Here is a 24420-nt window from a genome sequence, read left to right on the forward strand (position 1 = left end):
AGAGTTCCCACAAAGGTTTCTCCGGTGCTGCGTCAAGTTTCTCGAAGCCGTGAAGTGATCAGTCAAGCTATATATAAAGACGTGTAAATCTCGTCCGTACCGGCAATGCGTTGCTGCACAAAAGATGTTTTACTAGGTTGCTTTCTCCTTGTAACGATGGAGCTTAGGAGTTCAGGTATAACTGGTTGTATATTCAGCATGTTTTTAGTTAAGTCAGGAATCACTTACATCGTCACAACAAACACGACCGCTTAGCTTTAATTACAACCCAACGAGCGACCTCGTTCACCCGCATTGGTAAAATTACGATCCTTTGTTATAGTAATTTATCTGTTAATAATTTTGCTCGTCGCATAACTGACAAATAGTACAAGCCAAATATATCTTAAAGATTCCAAGTATTACATGTGCACGGAAGTTCTATGAGCAAACACTTGCCCACAATCAACAACTTCTTATCTGGTCGTCTGCCTCGTAATCTTCAATGGAGCGGAAATTGGAAGCGCTAAACCTCGTAGAGGTTTCACCGGATAGTGGAACAAGAAGGCGGACAAACCCAGAACAGTTTGCTTTCGCACTTAAAAGGACTGTTTTGTTTTGTAACAATACGGTATCTCAGTTCTAACAATATGAATACTAATTAGTTTTCAAGACTCATGACAATGGTCAATAGTGACCTTTTCGCTTGTCCTCACGTCCTTGGATTTCGTTTGATATTCTACTCTTTTCTGTTACGTTCTCTTTATTAGCTAGGGTCCTGCGACTGGTTTCATATTGTATGCTCCCTCGGCACCCATTGAAACTACGAAGTTCAGAATATTTCCTACTGCAAGTACTGCCGAATTGATCGTTACGCCGATTTGCATTTTACCATCGTTTGCACACTAGCCAAACTGAAAGGGCTTGTGACAAAGAATAATTGTTTGACCTGTAGACTTGAACTGTTTTCCAGCTCCGCATGGTAACATCAAACAATGAGGGAAATAATGACTGTAAAACTAACAAACCAAATCTAGTAAAGATATAATGGAAAAAAAAATCCTTAAAATGCATTAACCAAATCAGAATTTGTCTGCTGTGTGGGCCGATTAGATTCAGCTGACCCCGGAACTGCCGACTTGTAGTGTTTTGCTTTTTCCTACAAACTCAAATTAAACATTTTCCAGCAATTCTCCTTTCCATCGTGATGCTCAAGCTCTTGGAAAAGTAGACTGTGTTTCTTCATTTTCGCTCCGATTTATAACAGTTAGCACTAAAACCTCCTGAGGGTTGCTATTGACCGCTCAATACTCGAGTAGCTGTTGGGCTTTTGTGATCTCCAAACCACCAACCCACATGCCACAATTCGTACACTCTGAGAATGAACCAATTCTACTGAATAGCATAAGCCCCTTGATTTCCAAACTAAACAGTCAATGGAACCCCTATTAACAAATATGTTTAATCCTTTGACATTTCACATGCTCCAGCGGCAAGGTTGTTGCGTGCTCTCCAAACTTTGGAGTGCGTCCATAGCTCTAGCATGACCAGCTCTTTTATGACGTAGCTTAAGAGATGCTCGTATACACTCATGATTTACATGGTGCGGATATCTGGCTATAATAAATTTAGTCACTACCGCCTGTCGTTTCGACTTCAGATAAATCAAGTCGAAGTTTTAAAACGTTCAAGGGTTAGCTACTGATCTGTTCGGTGAAATCTCTGATCGAATTCCGATCCCCATTCGATATAACTTACTCTGTTATCCACCCTAGCGCCCCGCTGTTTGTGGTTTATCTCTCACTCTGTTCTTTGGTTATTTGTTACTGGTAAAGATAAAGTAAAAATCTCAATCCACAAAAGCCGTCCAGAATTTGACGATTAGACTGTGTTCCGATTACCAAAATAGCCGACAATGTAAAAAATAAATCGCATCAGTGTTTCCTAGCTTAATATTTTACGGCTAAGATGACTTCTAATATATATCTCTCTTGAATACGATATCGTAGAACAAGCCATACAAAGATCAGACAAACTGGCATGAAAGCGTTTTATTTACTGCTCTCAGTGTGACATGTAGGATCTTTATCCAACAGGTGATCGACAGCAGATAATTTCTGAGCCAGATGATCCCACCAGAGTCTTCACTGGCGAGAATGTTTCTTTGACATGGCGCCACTACCAGTCGAGCCGTCTCACACTTTCTGAGGTAGTATTTGGTATTTCGAAGGCTGTTAATCACCTGAACCCAAAACTTATCGCGGTCAATGCAAGGGGTTTTCCTGAAGTGAAAGAAGGATATGAGCCGTTTGTCAGTTGGGCAGGAAACCTGACCGCCTTCGTTGCAGTGTTTGTTCTTCATAACGTGTAGCCCGCAGATGGTAATACGTTCTTTGGGATAGCATTCAAGTTTGGACTTATGCACAACGAGGTTAAAGACCGAGTATGGCTTCAAGTTGATGCAAAACGTAAGTGACATCAAATCAGTCCAAGCGAGGTTTTACTATCATCAAACCATTAGACAACATTCATTCCTTGAACATTAGGTACTACTAGAGGTTTTAATGATACAAGTGTACATCGAGCGTTAGCTAAAAAGGGCTCATTGCGCGAGAGAAATTTGAAACTGGCGTGCAGACACTTTTGACAAGTTTCCATGAAACATGGAAGCTGCCCGGGAGAGGGGGGGCGGGGGGGAGGGAGACTCTTATGTAAAAAGGACAAGGGTGCTCGTCGTACCATTTGGGGGTTAAGGAAAACGGTTTTGGTATCTCTTTATAGGGTGTTCAACATAAAAACTTCCACAGCGGGAGCTTTCGCGGTACCTTTTTTATGACATGAGACAAAGTGTTGTTTTAGAATTGGTACCTTTTAGGGGTGAAAACAATTTCAAGCCACGGCGCTCACAAAACAGGGTCTTGGTACCTCTTAGGGGTTCCGACGAGCAGTTCCGTCCTTTCTAGGTTGCCCCCCCCCCCCCCGGGCTGGGAGTGGAAGCTGAAGGTCGGTTGGAGAAAGCAAACTAGCAAGTAGCCCAGAAGATTTCGTAGAGCAACTATGAACTAAAGACAAACCATCTTCATTTATTGTTTTCAATCATCTTTTTTGTTGACAATGCTAAAGAGACCGTTTAAACTGCATATATGAGAATCACCGTAACTGCGTTTTTCGGATCGCCTGAATGGCAAGTGAGAAATATATTTCTAGGCACCGAGCCGTGCCATCATAATGATTCCACAAAAAGAAATAAATCAGCCACAACGAACACACTAAGATAGTACTAGTTACGGCACGTTCAAAGAAACCTTGGAAACCCGCGAAGAACACGGCCGCGGCATAAAACCTCGCTGCCCCTGAGATGAAAACTTAAATAGCTGCGACTTTCAGCTTACTTGCGAATCTATGACAAGATCCATAACCAGTAATGAACTTCTGGTATTTGGCATTGGGCTAAGATCAACTTGGAGCCTACCAAAATCGACATCACCATAACATTGTACTTTCACCATATTACCTCCACAATCAAATCGCCGCCGCCATCATCATCATCATCACTGCCACTACGGCCACATAATCAACGCTTCCATTACTATAACGATCAGTGCGATCATCAACAGCACCACTGCACCACCATCCTTATCACCACTACAATTATTGCTACCAGCGTGGTCATCAATTATCAACGCTGCCATCACAAATGTGAAAACGAAACGAAGACTTCACGACCGTAAAACGGAACATTTCAAGGCCCTTTCGAAATGTGACCATTCTTCTGCTGCTGCTGATCACATTAAAACAACTGGTCCACAACATCAAATGGGACCATTTTGGCGCCCGGCAAAACTGACTACCATTGTAAGGTTAAGGAGACCTTGTTTATTCAGGAGTTGCAGCCAGCATTGAATGTCAATGTCAGCAGTGATAAGCTTTTCCATTGTGTCACTTTATAGACCGTTTCCGCCTTAAATTTCTACTGCAGCTGTTTTCTGTCTAGGTTCCAAACCCCCATTGAGACAGTATAAATAGCTTTTCAAAAAGTTTTAACGGTTACACTATTGAAAATGTATGTTGACTAGCATACGAAACGTCAAGTTCACAAAATGCATGTTTTTAAAATGTTTATCACCGCAGTTTGAGTTATGTTTTCAATCAAGCTACGATACGATGGTCGAAGATCAAGAGTTTAAATGTCACTTCACTCACCATTTCTTTCAACATAGCCCGCGAACAGGCTCCCGGTGAGCCCGAACGAAGCGAGGGAGCCTGTAGACATTCCCTTGATGCCGCCGTTCTATGATACCAGCTCCTGGTATCATAATATGATTGGTTAAATCGCTGACTGTTGACATCCTTGAGATGAATATTTGACAGATCTTTGTAAAATTACACGACTCCTACGGTTCGTGCGTTTGCCGTTCTCTTTTAAGCTTCGGTCTCTCGACCTCTCGTTATTTCACAAGTGATTTTAAAGGATACTTTATGCTCTGTTATGAGGAGGAATTTTAAGTAGAAGCTAGTGGAGTGGAGCCGTTTGGCAGTGCTATAACAATTTTTTTTAGAGGTCAAAGGAATGGTTTCCGGACTTTCCGCTGTTACCTGCTTGTCGCTTCGCAGAGTTTGACACCTCTATCATGCGCTTATAATTTCTTTAGACTCATTTCAGTATTGGAAAATATGTTTTAAGGTCTCTAAGTATTGACTCTGGAGGGACAAAGATAAGTTTGAAATATTCCGTGAACATGTTGCTTACTTGAGGGGGGTGAATAGGTTTTCGGATCGACGGATTTGGCCTTAAAAAAGCGCACGGATTGTGGATTTTTGGGGTAAATCGAGCGGATTCGCGGATTTTGAAAACACAGTGGATCGTGAATCAGCTGTGAATTTTGGCGCAGATTCCGGATTGTACCTGTCTTGATGTTCCTAAACGAAATTTGGATCATAGATTTTTCTTCAGCCTTGGTCGGTATGTTAATGAGTTCATGCAAATTATTTCTGTTTTCGAACGAAGCTCTTTTAAATGTTAGAATTTTAATACATTGAAGATGTATTTTGCAGCATACGAAACGTTAAGTTAAATTCAAATCTTTTTCAAACCGACCTTAGCTTAGTACGTCCATGTGTCATGTTCATTTACTGCTGTTTGTTTTGTATTTCTTCTCAAACTGAAATGGCCAAAGATTAATTTAGTTGGTAAACATTGCAGATCCTCCAAGAATAACCTATGTTACTATCCCACCCCCGGTCAGGATTGGACAAACTGTGAGCCTTAATTGCACGGCCAGCAGTTTACTTTCATCCAACGTCACGTGGTACAAGGACCGTAAAGTCTTGGCTACTGGTTTTTTTATGGCAGTGTACACGCTGGAAAATATTACAGATAAGGACTGGGGACAGTTTTTATGCGTCGCTAGAAACTCTGATGGAGAAAAAGAGGAGAGTGTTTTTGTCAAAGGTAAGTGATGAAAAAGATTTTAAGACTGAGTCGACTGACAATTAGAGCAAAAGTTTTGTTACTTTAATACTCAATATGCAGGGAGGTTAGAACGTTACTTAAATATATGCGTTAACAACAAATGGATGTTGCCATGTTTTGAACTTTACTTGGTTGCTATTGAGTCTGTAACTCACATTAAGTTTAATTTGCTTTTCTCAACGTGATTATATCCGACACGTTCAAAATGTCCAATGCAATGGAAAGCAGTACAGTTTTACTTGAATTTACTGAAAGCCTGGCATGGCCTGCGGCTGTTTGCTTTAAACCGGGGTAATATTTTCCCACCAAATGAAAGCGCCTGCGCGCGCCTGCTAAATCTAGTAGTACTGCGAAACATACGGCCTACATTTTAATTTTTTCAAGTTTGTATTTCGATATGCATTTAAACTAACACCTTTATAACTTTCTCCATTTGCTGCTTGCAAACTAAGTTCTCCCCGAGAGCCCAACAATATTGAACACAAACAAGAAAGCTTACAGCGCAAACTGGACCCTACAATGGTCAGCAGTTTACAGTGAAGGACACTTGGTGAAGTGTTATACAGTCTGGCACCGAACTGTACACGTGACAAATAATATGAAACGTGAGGAACCATGGTTACAAGAGAACATTACTGGTTTTATGTACCACAAAGAACTCACCGCTGACACGTCTTACTTGTTCGCTGTAACAGCTTGGAATCGATGGGGCGAGAGTTCATTGGAGGGAGACAAAATGTTCTCCATAACAACCGACTTCCAAGCTAGGACAAAGAAAACGGGTAACAAATCTTTCTATGCATCATAGATTGGCTGAGGTTTTTTCTGATATCCTCATGTAAGTGTGGGGCCTTGATCACTGTTGGATAACACGAAAAACCGAATTCAATGATTATTTTATTATACATTGTTTCAAAGAACGGGCTAGATCACCTCTTATCTTCCCCCACTTTTTTGAATTACTTTCGTTGGTTATTTATTTGGTTATTGTGTTTTAAATACTTCGTTGTCTTTTTCTGTGAATTTTTGCGTATTCTTCTCGCCAACGTTGGCCAGAATCATCGACATTCTCCGTATTTGTAGTCGGGAATGCGATCGAAACGGAGAAATGTAACCTTCAAGCCCGACCAGGGGTTTTGGTTAGACAGTATCCAAAGAGCTGTTTTAATTCAGGTGTGTGATCTGATTTTGTCACAATTTGGATGTAAAGCATCTAGTTTTTCCTGGATTTTAGGTTCCCGGTAAATAGACATGAGTTAAATGAAGAAGAAAAATTTAGGTGTTTAGTTGTATCACACGTGTTACAATTTTGAGGTATATTGATATCATATGGGGGAAAAAACTGGTATATTAGTATTCTACTACGTACCCCCCCCCCCCCCCCGCCCAAGCAGGGCTGAACCTCAGGTTCAGTGAAACTCGGTTAATATCCACCGAAACGAGATATTGTCGTTCTGGGACGTAAAGAAGAGAGATCCTAGGAGCGGCATTGATTCATTTACAGAAATCGGAGGTTGAGTCTTGATTTTTTGTTTTTAGTTTCAACAGAACCTAGGACATCGGTATCACCGTCCGATAGCAGCATGAAACATGATGACCCGGCCGCGGGAAATATTAAAACTATCCTTTACGGAGTAATAGGCGGTGCATTGTGCATACTGCTCCTTGCCTTTATGGTCAGCTATTGCTTAAGAAAGAATCGTAAGAGAAGAAATAAAAATAGTGACAGTAAGTACTTCGTTATGATGCCTTCAAAGACATCGTTTTACACTTCACGTACCGAAGTGAAGGTAGATCATAATCCCTTGTTAACATATAGCATGACACATAGAATATTACAAATAAGTTTGAAAGTCACTGAATGATGTAAAACCGAATTAATTAAAGACTAAGGAAGTCAATTTCGCAATGTAAATAGGTACTACTACTACCACTACTACTACTACTACTACTACTACTACTACTACTACTACTACTACTACTACTACTACTACTACTACTACTACTACTACTACTACTAATAATAATAATAATAATAATGATAATAACAAATGTTTACACAGGATAGCCCTTCAGTACACGAGTACTACAATGTATAAACTACAATGCAATAAAAAATAAAAACTTTAGGTATCTACATTGCTGATTTGCTCTTTATGTTAGTTGTACTGCAGCCTATTGTATAGTTACTGACTGACTGACTGACTGACTGACTGACTGACTGACTGACCGACCGACTGACTGACTGACCGACCCACCTATCGACCGACTAATCTGCGTAGCTGGAGGTTTAGTTGGAGTAGATTCAGAGCGCGCTAGCGGCGAAGCCGCGAGAGGCCTGGTTGGAGAAACGAAAAGCATTTCCCAGCCTCGTTTTCTGGGATCACGCTTTATACGTCTACCCCAACCAACTAAACCGCCAGCCTCGTAGGCTATTGACTGACCGGCCGATCAAACAAAACACTTCAACAAAGAACAAAAGAAAGAAAAGAAAGAGTAAAATGATAACCTTGGAGGTGACAAAGATGGCTTGGACTAACACTGGATTTTGTTTTTCAGGGAACATAGAGCTAACAGGGTAAGTAACCCTGGCCCTCAGTGAAATTGCATGGTCATGATAGAAATAACAGATCCTTAAGTGGCAAGAATTGATATTTACCTAATGTTAAGAATGAGGTTATTAAAGACTAATTTAGATGCAACGAAAGATTGTCTTTAACTGCAGGCAAGCTGTTGTATATATTCTCACCCAATACAAATATTTTCAACACAAAAATTAGCGAATGTCCGATCTTTACGAGAAAATCTCAAACCTTGGCCTTGCTAAATACTGCCAATACGGCAAGGTCTCGGTTTGAGATTTTCCCATAAGACTTCACTCACTCCCGGTTAATAAGTAGTTATTAAACCGCGGATGTGCATTTTTATTATATGATACTTCACAGGACAACTGCGTTTTCGTTTACGTCGTCACAAGATGATATCACCTCTGAAGCGGTATGTGTTTGTTTTACAATACTTCATCACTGCCTTGACTCTGAGTTCCACTGGCCTTTATTGTGGTTTCTTACTTCAGATTTTGCTTTTCTTAGTTTAGACCTGCCTAGTGACCTAGACGGCTCCTTTTCGCTGACTGAGTATGATTTATTGTAGACTCAAGAGACTGCCAATGAAGCAGGATCCGTAATACTAGCAGAATCTCCACTGAGTATGCCAGAATCGTCCCTGACTTTAGAACAGTCGCCAGCATCTATAAGGAACATGCTGAGGAATAGTAACGAGCCAAGAACACGAGAATGCTTTGAAATGAGTACCACAACTCCTGGCTCTGACTCTCCAGGGGTTTCCTCATCGTTGAACACATCTTTTCCACCCCAGGGTAGTAAAAAGACTGAACGAAATCAAGAGATCCACATCCCTGTACTAAGAAAACCATCATGTGAACAGATGCTGAATAAAGTTACCATGACAACGGGCGAGGCTACCTCAGGTCTTGGTGCACTCTACAATGAAGCTGTTGTGACAGAAAATCAAGAAACAAGGAAATTCCAAGCACTGGGCTCCTTCAGATTGAAGGAAATTGTAATCGGCCCAATCCAAAGAGTGACCACTTCAGAAGGCTACTTTCAACCGGTGGACAACAATAATTTGCAAGCTGGTCCTGGAAAAGCTCGACTCTTTTCTCCCAATCACCCCCGAGCTAAGCCGAGAGTTAAAAAATCGAGCACAAGAGATAGAGAAAAAGATATTTCAAAGCAACACAAGTTCACCCCAAGGCTGGGCCAGTCAAACACAGACAAGTTACAAAACAACCCGTTATATCAAAGAGAGGCGCCTATTCAACACTGCTCCTGCGTCAGACCTGTTGACCAATCAAATCGCCTCATTAGCCCTGCAGTGGGAACTCGCATTGGTCACCAAAGCTATCAAAACTGTCTTAATAATAATAAGGATAGAAGCACAACAGCTCCTTACATTGTGGAGTCTCCATACATGCAGGTTCTCCAGAACACCAACTGGGAAGTGTCACGTGATCACTTATCCTTGTTTGAAAGGATCGGTGGTGGTTCGTTTGGTGTGGAGGGGAGCTGTGTTTGACGTCGCAGGAGACAAGGAATGGTCTGTGGTAGCTGTTAAAATGTTGAAGGGTAAGGAATAATGCAACTTTGTTACTTACGATAGTCAAATGTGTGGTATACTTTTACGAGTTTGGCAATATTTTGATTTGTACCAGGAGCCATAATCGGGGACGGAGACCGTAAGTCTTGGGATCCGCGCGCACCCATGATATGGGACAATTTTTCTATTTTTAAAACAAATTGCGTCATCCCGACGTCATATATCCGCGCGGATCTACGCACATGTCAGGGGTTCTCGCGTGGATGTTGTCACGTTGCGTGATCAAATGGTGAGAGTTGCGAGATTCTCTTGCAGATTTTTCACAGCGATGACAGGGAATAAGGCAGGGAATGAGAACCAGGGCTCTTATATGTAGTTTTATGCTCTGAGCTAATGGAAAAGGTGAGTTTTTCAGGGTCGAAAACATGACTTCGATTTCGCGCTGTGAATGAATAATAAGATCTGCTCGCGCTAGTTGAACGCGTAAGCTTTTGCGCTTGTTCTGTAAAGAAAAGTTATGTAAGAAACTCTTTACTCTGGTATCGAGTTAATTTGTGAGTTTCCCAAACAATGCTTAATCACGAATAAACCCTGTTTTGATAGTCTTTTATTGTCTCTGTTTGTTTGACGAGTTTGCAAAAGTTTTTGAAAGGAAAGTCTGACGCGTACAAGTAGCTCATTTGCATACTGCAGCGCGTGCACTTTCAAGTCCGAGTCGGTGTTTTCAGTTCTCAACAAATCTTGACAAAGATTCTTTCGTTGTCTTTTGTGCCGAGATGCTGCAACAACTTTCACCAACGCCAAAAGGCTACTAACATCATCTGTGGTTCTTTAACATAGTGAAATTTTACACTGCGAAAATAAAATAGACAAGGAGTTTTGATAACTCAACCAAGAAAATCGAAATCTTTATTCGAGTTGATTACAGAAAGCGTCATCGTAATTTTGCTGATTATTTCTGCTGTATTCACATATTTTCAGCTGAGCTTTTAATGTTCTCAAACATTTATCAACCTTAAACATATTTAGAAACTCGAGATATTATATGAGTTCGATGTACGTTTTCACACGAAAGTGGCCATGGGGATGTCCAATTTGTCATGTTTTACTGACTGTACAAAACGCGCATCGGCGGGCGCTCTTATTCATCGACAATAGACAATTTATTGGATTTTTACACAAACAAAACTGAGCAGCATCTACAGACATAAACTTTATCATCACCTATTGGGCTTTGATAAAACGTCACGCGTTGCTTACAATTCAGACGAAACTCAAACTCGCAATTGTTATTATTTTTTTTTTTTTTACTGTTCGGTCGAGATAGACTCTGGCGAAATCCTCGCAAGCGTTTGGCAAGAGGAGGGAGACTTTGAAGTCCTGAAACGTTGCTATATCCAACTAGTTTTTTTGCTGTGTTTTGGAAAAGCTGTTAATCTTCAACATAAGTGAAACTTAGAGTGGAGTTATGTGGAGCTCTTGTAAAAGAAGCAGCGGAACACAACTTGGTCAGTGATATCATAAAGCGGCACATAACTAAATTCGACACTATCTTACTTCACTGAAACTGGAGCAGCTTACGACGAAAATACTGACGTAAAATTCCAACAGACATGAACGTATTGAGTTATGGCCCAAACGCATTAAACATTTCGGAATTTTCAGACGCCATTTCCCCGCGCTACATCCGCAAAAATCCTCGCAGTATGTACGCGCGTGTACCGCACATGATGGCGCAATTTGTTCTAAAAATAGAAAAATTGTCCCATATCATAGCGACAGCCCCAATACTAGAAACAGCGCGCGCTTACGGTCTCCGTCCCTGATTATGGCTCCTGTTTGTACACGTCAATTTACATTCGAGTAAACATTTTTAGAGGACACACGAATACTCACGAACCTAAAGGCGACTGCGTATTCCAAGAAAATTAAATTGTGAAGCAAGATATTTTATGGCATAACACGAGAGAGCGTTGTACATTTATTTTATCCCATGCCATAGAAAATACAGTGGCAAACGCAATGAATGCGACACACCCGCGGAGCACGGTGGGAAGGTTGGATGTAATACCGCCGAATATAAAACAGCTTTCATGTTTCTGACTGGCTGTATTCACTATGGCATAGTACATAAAAAGGCCTATTTCACCCCGTTTGGAATTTAAAAAAACCTCAAGTGGTTAGAGGTAAACATAGTATATATTTGTTTAGTGAAGTGTGAAAGAGACTTCGAACAGCGTCAGTAGCATTAAAATCATACGTTATTGAAATGAACCAATCAGAACGCCGGATTACACATTCCATACTCGACGCCATTTTAAGGACCGAGCGCTATTGGCCTTCTGATTGGTCCATTTCAATCGCGTGATCAAAATACTACAATCTGATTGGTTACGTGCCAAAGGCGCCCCCTATACTGCAAGCTTCGAAGAGCCTGGTATGGTCAGTTTCATTGAAAAAGGGTAACTTGGGCTGTAAATATTGAGAGTAATCAAGATATTTCTTTGCAGAACACTCGTCCAGTTCAGACCTCAAGGATCTCTTGTCTGAGCTAAATTTGCTGAAGAAACTTAAACCTCATCCAAACGTGATTCAATTGTTGGGCTGTTTAACAAAGGATGTCATTCGATGTAAAGGAGGGCGCGAGTTTAGTAAGTTTGAATGATAGAATTATAAGTGCAGCATAATTTTTACAAGCGACGGAGGCTGAAAAACATTAATGTTTAAAGTTGACATGATGAAAGCCTCGCCTTCATTCTTAAAAATTCGAAAAGCACAATGATAACCTCTTTACTATACAGCTAAGAATACGTTCTGAAGAGGGATGATGGAAAACTTTTCATATGCTTTAAAGGCCTAGGGAGGGTTATTCGCCTGTGCACACGTTTTGGCACGGGCCCAGTTTTCACTGATAAGAAGCGAACGAAAGTATTTTGACGTACAGACATGCGCCAAACCGTGAAACCCTCCCTTTAACAGCAGAAAGACACGGAAGTTTTGGACTTATAGTGTGCTGGGAATAAGGATTGATTTTCTGCCTGTGCTTCGGAATCCGCTCACGAAGTTTTCACAAGCAAAAGCGGAGTCGATGTCGCAATATCTTAACCACCCCGACTCTGCCGACCTTCCAACTCCGCTAACGATTCGATTTTTTGTTGGTTTTTTGTTTGTTTGTTTGTTTTGTTTTACATCATTGAACCCTATCCGGATCCTCCGATAACAGCCTCTTAGGTTGTGTTTTTTTTCTTTTTGGGTGGACATCCTAATACTGATTTGACTGTATATTTCTGTATATACAGGGCCGCCTCTTGTCATCCTGGAGTATGTTCCTCACGGAGATCTCCTGGGATATTTAAAGAAAAGCAAAGGAGAAACAGACAACTATTATAACTTGAGAAGCGCAGCAGCTTCACAGAAAATACCGACACAACAACTATACAAATTCGCGTCTGATATCGCTCGAGGAATGGAATTCATCTCGGATCACCAGGTCTGATTTTTCAAATCTAACTTACTACTTTAGTTATTTTTTTTTTGATCATGAATTACTCATCGTTTCGGTATTTTACAAAAAGCTATGAAAGCTATACAAAACATATACAGGGCATTTGCTTGTTGTCGCCATCAATTTGCTAGGGAAACCTTGGAAAATAGGTAGAAACTCTTACGTAAAGAATTAAATAGAGGACCTTTTGATATCAAGTAGATATCAAAGCCACTCCCCGCACAATTAATGTTTCATTTTCTTCATATCACGCTACTCCACCCCCTACGCTGATCGTTTTAATGCCGAATGTTACTTGCACCCGAAGCATAAGAAAAATGTGTTGATAATTCAGTAGCGGCCTTTGTTTGGAGCAATTTCCGACAAAGGCCGCTACTCAAAGCACTTTACTCCGTCTGAGTATGTCGGCTAATGTTTATGCTTATACTTACGCTTATACGTTAGCAAAAACCAACCGCTCGAGGGCGTGAGGTGAGCCGGCAGTTATCGTACTTTAGCGTACTTTAGTGTCGTGACTAATTCCGCACGGGTGGCATGTATCAGGAACCAATAAAGTAATATCAATTGTTTTCGGTATTTATATAAGCAGCCGTAATGTATGCGCAATGTGTGTGGAAACCAAGAGATGCAACGGTCGATTCGTGTATATTAAAACAAGAGTTATTTTATTTACCGCGACTCTACAGTATGGTTTGTAAATAAGTGGCAGCCTTTCTCGGTTACGTCCATTTAAACTAATGTAAAATTACTAACACCACAGGATAACACTTTTATGGTGTAAATGTATTTACCCGCAGCTCATTCACCGAGATCTGGCTGCAAGGAACGTGTTAGTTGGCGAAGGCCTTCGCTTTAAAATTACAGATTTTGGAATGGCGAGAGATCTGGGGAGAAATGAAATGTATGTCAAGAGGCCCAACGTAAGTAGGCATGCGCCATAAAAAAACCATCTTAAACGTGAAATTAGTATATTCTTGGAGCTATTTCCTTTTTAGTTTCCCTCCCATGCAGAGCCTCCACGGATTCCCCGTTGGTAATCCTTGAAAGTCAGGGCTTGGTACTCCAACCAATTCAACATTTTCACGCGAGCTTCCTTCGAGCTTTCTCTTTACAACTGCTTCGGCATCGCCCCTACCGATCCCATTTTTTGGCAGTTGATCCCTTTATTATTATCGCATGAAGTAGTAGTATAAGTATATGTAATTAATGCAATTAGAAATTCAAAAAAAAAAAACAATGTAAATTACCATTTCGTCTTGTCTATATAACTATATTGTTAATTGTTAGATTAACGTTGAAATAAAAGGTACTTGCCCCTGAGGAGTCACTTTGAATCTGCCATTCACTCAAAGTTTTCGTAAAACTAGCTTTACACTTTCGTTTTAATTCACAACTCGAAAAAATCTTTTGTTCGATCTCCAGAACGCGGGTAAGACTCAACGTAGAAACATTACGTCATTTGTTGATTGCGCTTTTTGCGCGCGCCGGGTATAAGGCTGCACAAACTTCTTTCTTCTTCGCGTGTTCCATTTGAATGTTTTTTGTGCACGTTTGTTTAGACGATTTTATCCACAATTGCGTAGTGAACATGTTCTGTATTTTGTGTCAGGGACTGATGCCTGTAAAGTGGATGGCAGTTGAGTCATTAACAAGACAAGTTTATTCAACAGAAAGTGATATGTAAGTTCATCATCAAGTTTTTGACACTTTCACTCCAAGACTCAAAAACACCAACTCTCTTTATAATTGTCACATATTTATTTTACATGTTTGAGGTAGAAATTAAATTTGCGTTACGCATGACCTTGGTCAGTGGTGAGCTGCTTTTTGAAGAGGAGGAAATTCAGCTCGGTTGACGGTTGTTTGGATAAATATTTTAGGTACTGTTGAATCTGTTTGTAAAATAACTGGCAATAACTTCGCGCGCGCATTCTTCACTCCTGCACTGGCTCTCCCACAATAAGGGGGTCACCAAGTTTTACAGTTCGCGCGAGGTAGTTTGATATGTACTGAAACCTATGCCTGTTGTGGGGAGGTGAAGCGCTCTATAAGGCTCCGTCATTGCTTCACCAAGCACAGAATCGCCATCAGACGACAAGTATTTGATTCCCTCTTTCGCTTAGTTGAACATGACCGCAAGTAAACCTCGAGGAAAAAAATGCTCGCATGAAATTTTTTCCTATAGGTTTTCTTATGCGTCACGCACGATGGACTAAACGAAAGAGGGACCACTCGTAATCTAAATCGCCATAAAAACACAACTGTCATAAGGACAGATAAATTAACCATCGTATCAACTCATCACGGCAACCGTACTGCGCTGAGAATTTCAAATGCCATTCGGTTTTCTGTGATCTTTCCATGCCCTAAGTGAAGTGAAGTGAAGTGAAGTCAAGTGAAGTCAAGTGAAGTCAAGTGAAGTCAAGTGAAGTCAAGTGAAGTCAAGTGAAGTCAAGTGAAGTCAAGTGAAGTCAAGTGAAGTCAAGTGAAGTCAAGTGAAGTCAAGTGAAGTCAAGTGAAGTCAAGTGAAGTCAAGTGAAGTCAAGTGAAGTCAAGTGAAGTCAAGTGAAGTCAAGTGAAGTCAAGTGAAGTCAAGTGAAGTCAAGTGAAGTCAAGTGAAGTCAAGTGAAGTCAAGTGAAGTCAAGTGAAGTCAAGTGAAGTCAAGTGAAGTCAAGTGAAGTCAAGTGAAGTCAAGTGAAGTCAAGTGAAGTCAAGTGAAGTCAAGTGAAGTCAAGTGAAGTCAAGTGAAGTCAAGTGAAGTCAAGTGAAGTCAGGTGAAGTCAGGTGAAGTCAAGTGAAGTCAAGTGAAGTGAACTTCACTTCACTTCACTTCACTTCTACTCTACTTCACTTCACTTCACTTCATTTCATTGAAAAAAAGTACCTTTCACGTACCTACTAAGGAACACTGCATCCCCTTTCTTAACGGTCACCCCAAAACGCAGACCATGCAGACTGCAGACTGCAGACCGCAGACCGTGCAGACCATGCAGACTGTCCAGACTGAGTACTTTTTTTCTTTTTCTTGTTTTTGCATTTACTTTTGGTGGTATATGACTGTTGATGTGTTATAGATTTTGAAAGGGAAACTCCCTTTAGTCCTAAATATGCTTTAGTAAAGCTATTTTAAAATGTAGAAATAAACTTCACTTGTAATGTAATGTCACACGTAACATGTGCATTTTCTACTCATCACAAGTCTCCTCGCACCTTGTTTTGCATTTTACAACAGTATCTATTTATTTATTTGTTCTTCTTATTACGATAGTTTTAGCTCCTAAATAATGGAAAAGCGTCCCAAACTCGGCCGAAAAGATCCTCCGTAAATTATATAAAAAAAAAGACTTCAAAAAAAAAAGACTTCAAAAAAAAAAGACTTCAAAAAAAAAAACAAAAACAAAAAAACATGTGTGGCTTTGAGTAAGCTGCGCAATTTAGTAAAGCCGTTTTCATTACCTCCCCATTTTAGCTCGTGAATTCCTTTTAGTTTTATTTGGCTTTTATATTCATAAGTTTTATTTAGTGGCCTAGCCGTAAATTCAGTAGCTGCATTGTCCTTTCTTCAGGCTTTGCTCGTTAAGTGTGTTGGATGCACCGTTACTGAACGTGCGGACCGAGTAAAACAAACTTAAACTCAAACTTCCTTACTTTATACTTCTCTAGGTGGAGTTACGGTGTCGTTTTGTACGAGATTTCTACCCTGTAGTGCTGTGCTCTACTGTGTTATACCATGCTGTGTTGTGCTGAGCTGAGCTGTGCTTTGCTGTGCTGTGGGTCCCAGTGGGGTACGGTGCATTGGGGTGCGTTGTGGCGCGGCGCGGACGCGCGGTGCGGTGTTTTACTATGCAGAGTTGCGCTTTCCTATGCAGTGCCGTGTCGTGACGTGCAATGTCCTGTCTTGTCATGTCGTGCCGTGCCGTGCCGTGCCGTTTACTGTAGTTTTTGTACTAATTAGTTACGCTCTTATTTAATTAACCTTTCTAGGTAGAAATCCTTACGAAGGAATGACTGGGGAAGACGTTTTTAACTTCGTCGCAAGTGGTCAGAGGATGTGCAGGACTTCAGCCATGAGCTCAGAATTGTATGTGCATGTTATTGCACGATGTTCCTTGTTTCAAGTGATAGTTATTTAAAAGCCCCGGCCAAATGATCGCAAGATTTCAGCGCAGCATGTCGCGCACGTTTGCGCACGTCTGGGCGCCCTGTTGCGACATGTTGGGTGTTGTTGGCTCAAATTTGACCATTTTCGAAGTTGAGCCACCCGAGCAAAATTTTGCCCACAACAATGTTGCGATATGTTGCGATCGCTGGGCCGGGGCTTAGGAAAATGTTCAAAAAATTGCGCACGCTCGTTTTATTAATTCGAATTGATTATCATTCATTCATTCTGTTTATTTTGCCTTTTTACTTAATGTACAGTGTTTATAAATATTTTAATGTGAGATGAGGTGACCTCGGTGAGGCGAGGTGACAGCACGCATTATATCAAGCGCCAGGCTCGAATCCTTCGCTGTGATTGGCTATCCCAGTAAGGACCTGTTTACAAGGAGGGAGGGTTACCCTAGAAAGCGGGTTAACCCTAGCTGGAGAGCAAAAGATAGCCCAGGTTTACAAGCAAAATTGCACAGGTAGGGTAACCCTACAACCCGGGTAGGGAGGTGGGTTAACCCTACCTGGAGTGTCTACCACGCAGAAAGGGTAACCCACCTACCTGAGTAACCCTGGCTGCCTTGTAAACACGACGAAGAAAAAAAGAGGAAATGTGTGAGTACTCATGATGGTAACCCGATTGCTAGGGTAACCCTCTCTCCTTGTAGGCAGGCCCTTAATTCCTCCCTCCCGATTTGCTTTTGTATCTGTTTTTTGTTTTGTTTTGTTTTGTTTTGTCTTGACAGGTATAATTTTATGCTACAGTGTTGGCACCAGAAACCATCCAAGAGACCAACATTCAGCGAGATCGCGTCTTGGAAAGAAACTCTTGCTCAAGATCACTGAGAGCTTCTTTACAGCACGCATTAAGTTAGCCTTAATTAAAACTGAAGCGTGTGTAATTTGTCAGCGACATAAATACAAGCAAAAGAGAGTGGTTTGTAAGACGTATCACATAGAATTTTATGAAAGAATAAAAACGCCGTTTACCGTTTGCAAATATCTGCATTAGTTCTGGAGCCATTTAAGTGTGAGGCAACATGAGGCGCCATTTGCAAATCAGATCAAAATGGAACGCCAAAGGTGGCCAGAAATGCCTTTAATATTGGGGGGGTCTAGAACCCAGCATGTTGCCATGGTAACAAAACTGTTAAGCTCGTATTTTGGAGCACATTTTGTAGAATCTTACCGCAAAGAACAAAACATTTCTGATTGAAATTGGCTGGGATATCTTTTCTCATCATATTTGATCAAAATTTGTTGAACTTGGCTAATTTGGACATTTTAAAAACTTGAATATCTCTGGAACGAAAAGAGAAATTTGAAAATAGTAAACAGCATTTTCTCTTCTCATACAGACTACTTGTTTATGTTTTAAAATGGCTGCGATAGGAAAGATGCGATTTTCGACATAGTACCACTTTAAATGGCAGGAACAATTCATTTCAAGTATTAACCATGATGTAATCTGTTGTACATGTAAGCTGAACTCTTCGCTTGCCTGCTTGCCCGTTAAATAATACACGTATAAGTGAATTTCAATAGTCAGTACAATGGTAAATATAGAATAAAGCATTTTCGGATGATCCCAGGAACAGATTTTTATACGAAGCCAACTTTTTCTAAGTTTTACTGGAAGAGAAAGATTCTTTTTATTCTGGATTGATTCGGCCAACAATTTTCATGAACCAGATTTTAAATACTTTCGTCACCTCGAGGTCAGTATTCGAAAATTGTAAATAGTTTAAAGAGATATGTTGCTAGAAGTTGTAGGATATGTTAGTATTCCTATGTGAGTAATCAGCGACGGATGATTCAGCTTGTTAAATTATTTGTTTGTTTAGTGTTTTTAGTTTGTTTGATTTTTAGCCGTCGTTTGTTCGTTTGTTTGTTTTTATGCAGATGCAGAACGAAATGACTTTGAGTCATCTAATTTTACAAACGAAAAAATCTTTTCTAACAACTTTGTAGTGTTTACTAACAATGTTCGTCGGATTGCCCAACAGGGACTGTTTTTCATATACTGCTCTAGGAGTAAAATAAATGGACTTGTGGTCCAGCTTTTTAGAGGGTTGAAAGTTGTAAATATTACTGAAGATATTAAATGAGACGCATGTGATACTGTCAATTTTTCTCGGTTTAGTTTGTTTTGTACTGTCATAAGTGCAGTGTTTTTTTTCGGTAGCTAATTTTCCCGCATAAATCACCATTATAATGAAAACTCTTAATAGACTTCGAGTAGTCCCTCTTTCGCTTAGTCCGTCGAGCGCGACGTGAAAGAAAAACCGATTTCATAAGGCATCAGGCCTGATAACCATCTAAAGACCGAAAAACGTCTCCGACCTCTAGCTCTCAACTTTTTGAATTCTGTTTTCCATATTTAACGACAGAAACTATGCAATTCTACCCCGTTTAGGATGTCCATGTCATGGACAGACTTACATAAAATTATAAAACCACGTTTAGGGGCAGTGAAGTCGATCAAAAACCCTGTTAGGTGGCATCTCCCCGTATAGACCATATAATGGTGTACCCTCCCACCTCTCCCCCAACCCCCAATTCCATTTCAGACTGTTGTGTTTGTAATAGGAGTTCTTTTTTTCTTTTTCTTTTTCCCCTTCCTTTCATTTCTAACAGTAGTTCACAGAATATTTTTCCATTTCTTAGCAGCGTAAACATCAAGCGTCTACGAGTCTAGCGCTAGCAAACTCAATGACGTCACTGACAAAGGAAATTCTGTGGTCATTTTCACTTGATCCCAAGATAAATTTAGCTGATGTTCTGTGGTTGAAATAATGTGCTTAGCTTGCATTTTCTTTCATGGCGGTTGTCCTCAGGGAGTTATAAATTACGCTTCCGAGGCGCATACCAACGAATACCTGTTGAGTAGGTATGAAGTCCAGTCGTTCAAGCCATCAGTTAGTGTAGCGAACTCTTGCCATTAATTTTTTGGCGTTTCTCGTCGGTAGACTCAATCATGCAAGATCAGACGCTCAAGTCTTTACCAATACATGACTGAAAGTTCAGACCTGACCTGGATGCCGGTGGTTTTTCATGCGCGGTTATTTTTCCGGAAATCAAAGCTATGAGGTTAACCTTCCGACTAACCTGGTTGCTGCGGTGTCACAATGATGAATATTAAACCCGTCTCAATGAAATCATGAGTTTGGAGGCATATACATATATTTGGCTTGTTTCCTCCATTTGCTTCGTTTTTACCGGTAAGTGCGGAACCGATAGTTTTGAATTTATACTAGCTTTCAAAACTTCTCAGGTACGTAACCTGATTGGCTTACTATTCAGTTGCAAGCGTTTATTACTTGTCGTGCCTTATGGTGGGAACTGCATTACAATAATCAGTTTGTAATTAATGTTAATTTCCTCTTGTCCGTAAACCTAGCTGGTTGTAGTCAATGGTGAAAAAAGAAAGCGCATCAACTTAGGGTCATAGAGATTATGCTGACGCCAACAAAACTTGTTATATTCACGCTTTGTACATGGCCTGTCGATTTCAGCCAATTGATACGATATCAACCTGAAGCAAAGTTATCGATTTGACGAAAAATAGGCGTATACACATTCATATCGCTCCTGTATATAGCCCGGCTCTTCAGTAGGACAGACTAAAAATATGTCATCGCTTGCTTTATGAAAGCCTCTATTTATTCTGCTACAGAATCGGAGTGAAAAAGCCGTTACGGCCGCTTTGCGGCTCACATTTTTAGAAAAGAGAAAACTTCTGGAACTAGAGTATGTCGGTATAAAAAAAAAGTGATCTCAGATAATTTAAGAAATTTAACAAAGCACACTGCGCTCGAACGAAGATTGCGTGACGCGCCAAAGCGTCTGCACGCCAATGTGTGGTTTCCCTGACATCTTGACGTCACTACTGATTCAGTCACGAGACCGAAACAGTTGAGTCATGTGTGTGTGATCAAACAAGCTAGTTCAAACAGCATGCGAAAAAAGATCGAGAATACATTAACTATATTCTTTATTTCGGAGCTATATTTGTTGGCGTATTCCACTGAAGGCAACCCTACAACTGAACCTAGGAAAGGTAAGCTTAATGTGAGACCGCTTTGACTTAAACAAGTAAGCTTGATTGATAAGCTAACTGCATAAATCTCTCGACGCAGTTATACCCAGAACTATAGCCCTGTTCTGCGCTTTCTGTAAGATTCCTTTCCACGCCTGTCCAAATTCGTCGTATAAATCGAAACTTCGCTATGTTTTATACGAGCACAGTCGGCTATATAGCTTTCAAGATGCTCTAGATTTTTAGAGTAAATAGTTTGCTCAAATGGAATTTGCGAATGGTGACATTCATAGATCAGACCGTACATCAACTCGTAGGCCGCCGGCATCAGCGAGCAATAAGTTCAACTAGCCTTTTCCCAGATTGTACACCAGTTCTACCACCCGAATTATTATTAAACTTTTCGCGCACGGGGAACACACTAAGCTTCGAACATTTCGCCCAGAGGAATTTTGATAAGTAAGCGTTTCTTGAAGTGTCAGCACATGGCGAAGCGAAACCAGATACCCAACATCCTTGCGCTCTATTTACTTCACAGACCACGCTAAACCACATTCGATTTGTTAAAACTAACCTCTGGAAATTATACTAAATGTACTTATTGACATAAGTACTGTAAGATCGAAACGCCTCAAAATGGTGTTAATATGCGTTCGGTTAATTAGAGTGTATATTTCGTATTGTATCGTGCAACGTGTTGGAATGTGGCGCTTGTATCGTTACGTAATTTATTCAAATAGCCTGTAAGCAGCGCTTTTTTTTAGTTCTCGCAATGCGGATCGGAGTGCAGTAGTGAAATCGAAGCATCTAGTGCAGTTGTTGTCTTATCACAGCGGCATCTCAGCCAGTTATAGCCCAGCATCGCATTACAAATGTAAGTCTGTTACTTTTCTTGGGTTTTAGTTTGCGCCATTTTCGCTTTGTTTATGTTTGTTCTGTTCGTGTCTATTTCAGTTTTAACCACAATGAGCCACAGTTGTTGATCGCCAGTAAATAAAGTGTGCGTTCTAAATTATATTGCTTGCTGGAGATAATGTCACGTCCTGTTGGTAGCTTCAAGTACTCAGTACCAAAATGGCAATGTCGTTATACAATGTATGTTTCATTTAATGGGCCGATTTTTTCTTGTTTGTTTGTTTATCTACAGGAATACATTTTTTGGGACAAAACTGTGGTTTAAATGTTATTGTTTACTTTATTAGGGACCGCTAGTTTGTTAAGTCTGTCAAATCAAGTCAAGTCATCTTTATTTAGGCAGGGTAACTCCATCAGCCTTAAGGCTGGTATCAAAAGGGGCCCTGCGTAAAATTAAGACTACATGATAAAAAAATTCAGAATTTAAAAATTTTCGCAAAGTTATGTACAAGGAGTTGTAGCAAGATCATTACAGTAATTTATACTTAAGGGCCTTAGTCCTAGAAAAAAATATATTTGGACAAAATTTAAACTTTTTTTTTTTTCAGCTCTCAATCCACAAGCAATTACTGCCAATATTCAGCTCTGTCACGTAGAGGAGATTGGCAACAGCGAAACATTAAGTCTTGATGTTAATGAAACAACGCTGACTAGACCTGGTCTTTATGGAGTTTGCCTTAGTAATTGTCTGTCGCCGCCGGAAAAGACTGCATGTCGAATGAAAGATTCAAGCAAAACAGAATGTGTCAATGAGTCAAGTACTGCGGCTTTGTGCCAGAACAGCAAGTTCTAGATCGATCGGAAAAAAAAGCCCAATGGGATTAACACCGTATTTGTTACTGGACCAAAAGAACTGATTGACAAGTGGAGTCCAATTAGCGTCACAGTACACTTGAAAGGAACTCGCACAGACCCCAAGTGTATTCATAATGGATCTGCACCAGGTATGTTACTTAATATAAGGTACATATGGATGATTAGGTGCAGAATAATTCTCAAAATGGTTAACAAAATGGTAAGGGGTTGGACTTTGAGGCAGGGCCTCTTTGTATAGAACTTTGTATAGTATCTCCCTCCCCCAGGGCAAATAACAAAAAAATGTGAACACCTTTAGCCAATTTTATCCCACATTCCACTAAAGCTATGTTGCACCATCTGGAATCTCACTTAAACTGTGGTAAAAAGCACTCATATGTAGAGCACAGGAACAACTTATATATTATCCCATAATAAGTCTACAGGCTTGATGCAATGTTTGCCTGTTTGTGCGATGTAGGAAAGGATTTTTTGGTTATTATGAACCCTCATGCACACCACCCTCTCTGGAAACTCCAGTTACGTGTAATTTTCTTACTTTCCTTTAAAAACTCTGCCTTCATAAGATCCCTATCTCCATTGGAAATTCAAATGAACCCCTGTGAGATGGATATGGATTGTTGTTTTTGTTTTTGTTTTTTATGCAACCACTCAGTCAAAAAGATTCAGAAATTTAATGCTGTTTGCTATTGATTACTTCACAGAGGTCGTGTCAAACCGGGCTGATCTAACTCAGAAAACAACCACCAAATGGTCACCAGGTAATAATATCTCAAGTTTTAATCATTCTGTTTTTTAGTTTCTCTCTTAAAGATTTCAGTAAGCATTTATTACCAGTCCGGGATCGTTATCGGATTTGATAAGCATGTGACGTCACAACATGGCGGCCATTTCAAAACCTGGAATTTTTGTATTCACTTCGCTTTGCTCGTTATTTGTTCGATTATACTCGGGTAATTTACCCATAATTCTATTCGATAATTACCAGAAAAGAAGGAGCCTCACGTGTTTTAAAGATGGCGGTTGAAGACCAGCGTAAACGATGTAAAATGCTACTCGTAAAGTGAAACAGCGCTTGCAATTTTGCATCCAAACCAGGTATGTTTTTCATTTTGTCATTAGATTTAAGTTACCTGGAGATTTTTGCGAAAATCACAAAAAATATGTCGTTAATCTTCACGCCATATTCTTGGGATTTAACGTGTTTTTAGTGTTGTGCACGATCTGTGAAAAAAGTGCACGGGGGTATTTTGATTTGCGATGTGTTGTTCGTAACGGCGGCCATATTTACAGCTGTAATTGATATGTTCCTAGGTATTTAGTTGGCGGATGCTGGTACCCATAGAATCAAAATGGCAAATTTATGTCGATTTTGTGGATATAGCTTGGTCATTACATAGGGTAGGTTTATTGTTGTCGAGTTT

At 40.3% G+C, this 24420-nt stretch overlaps 1 protein-coding gene and 1 pseudogene across 12 annotated transcripts in view; both read left to right on the forward strand.

Annotated features, from left to right (window-relative positions):
• The first annotated feature begins 2267 nt into the window (after positions 1-2267).
• On the forward strand, positions 2268-19354 carry LOC110062480 (uncharacterized; annotated as a pseudogene). Its single transcript, XR_016202062.1, has 14 exons — positions 2268-2447; positions 5183-5431; positions 5905-6234; positions 6992-7180; positions 8012-8030; positions 8398-8449; positions 8606-9600; positions 12082-12222; positions 12871-13061; positions 13874-13996; positions 14686-14756; positions 16741-16779; positions 17033-17158; positions 17973-19354. The product of XR_016202062.1 is annotated as an uncharacterized LOC110062480 (transcript).
• Positions 19355-19824: 470 nt separating this feature from the next.
• LOC110062554 (uncharacterized) overlaps positions 19825-24420 on the forward strand; it is a 22225-nt gene continuing 17629 nt past the window's right edge. For 3 of the 11 annotated variants that reach the window (XR_016202057.1, XR_016202059.1, XR_016202058.1), the window contains exons 1-3: positions 20510-21286; positions 22729-23124; positions 23701-24094. Coding sequence is in view for 1 of the 11 variants with exons in the window: in XM_089273722.1 (XP_089129848.1) it covers positions 23673-23757 (85 nt within the window). In the remaining 10 variants the exon portion in view is untranslated. Of the gene's footprint in view, positions 20448-20509; positions 21287-21317; positions 22140-22219; positions 22361-22728; positions 23125-23625; positions 24095-24310 lie in introns of those variants that run through there. The other 8 variants (XR_016202054.1, XR_016202056.1, XR_016202055.1 and 5 more) reach the window with 7 other exon arrangements.

Source organism: Orbicella faveolata, unplaced genomic scaffold, assembly GCF_042242905.1.
Source record: "Orbicella faveolata isolate gen_17 unplaced genomic scaffold, um_ofav_v1 contig_35, whole genome shotgun sequence".
In the NCBI taxonomy this organism is placed as follows: domain Eukaryota; kingdom Metazoa; phylum Cnidaria; class Anthozoa; order Scleractinia; family Merulinidae; genus Orbicella; species Orbicella faveolata.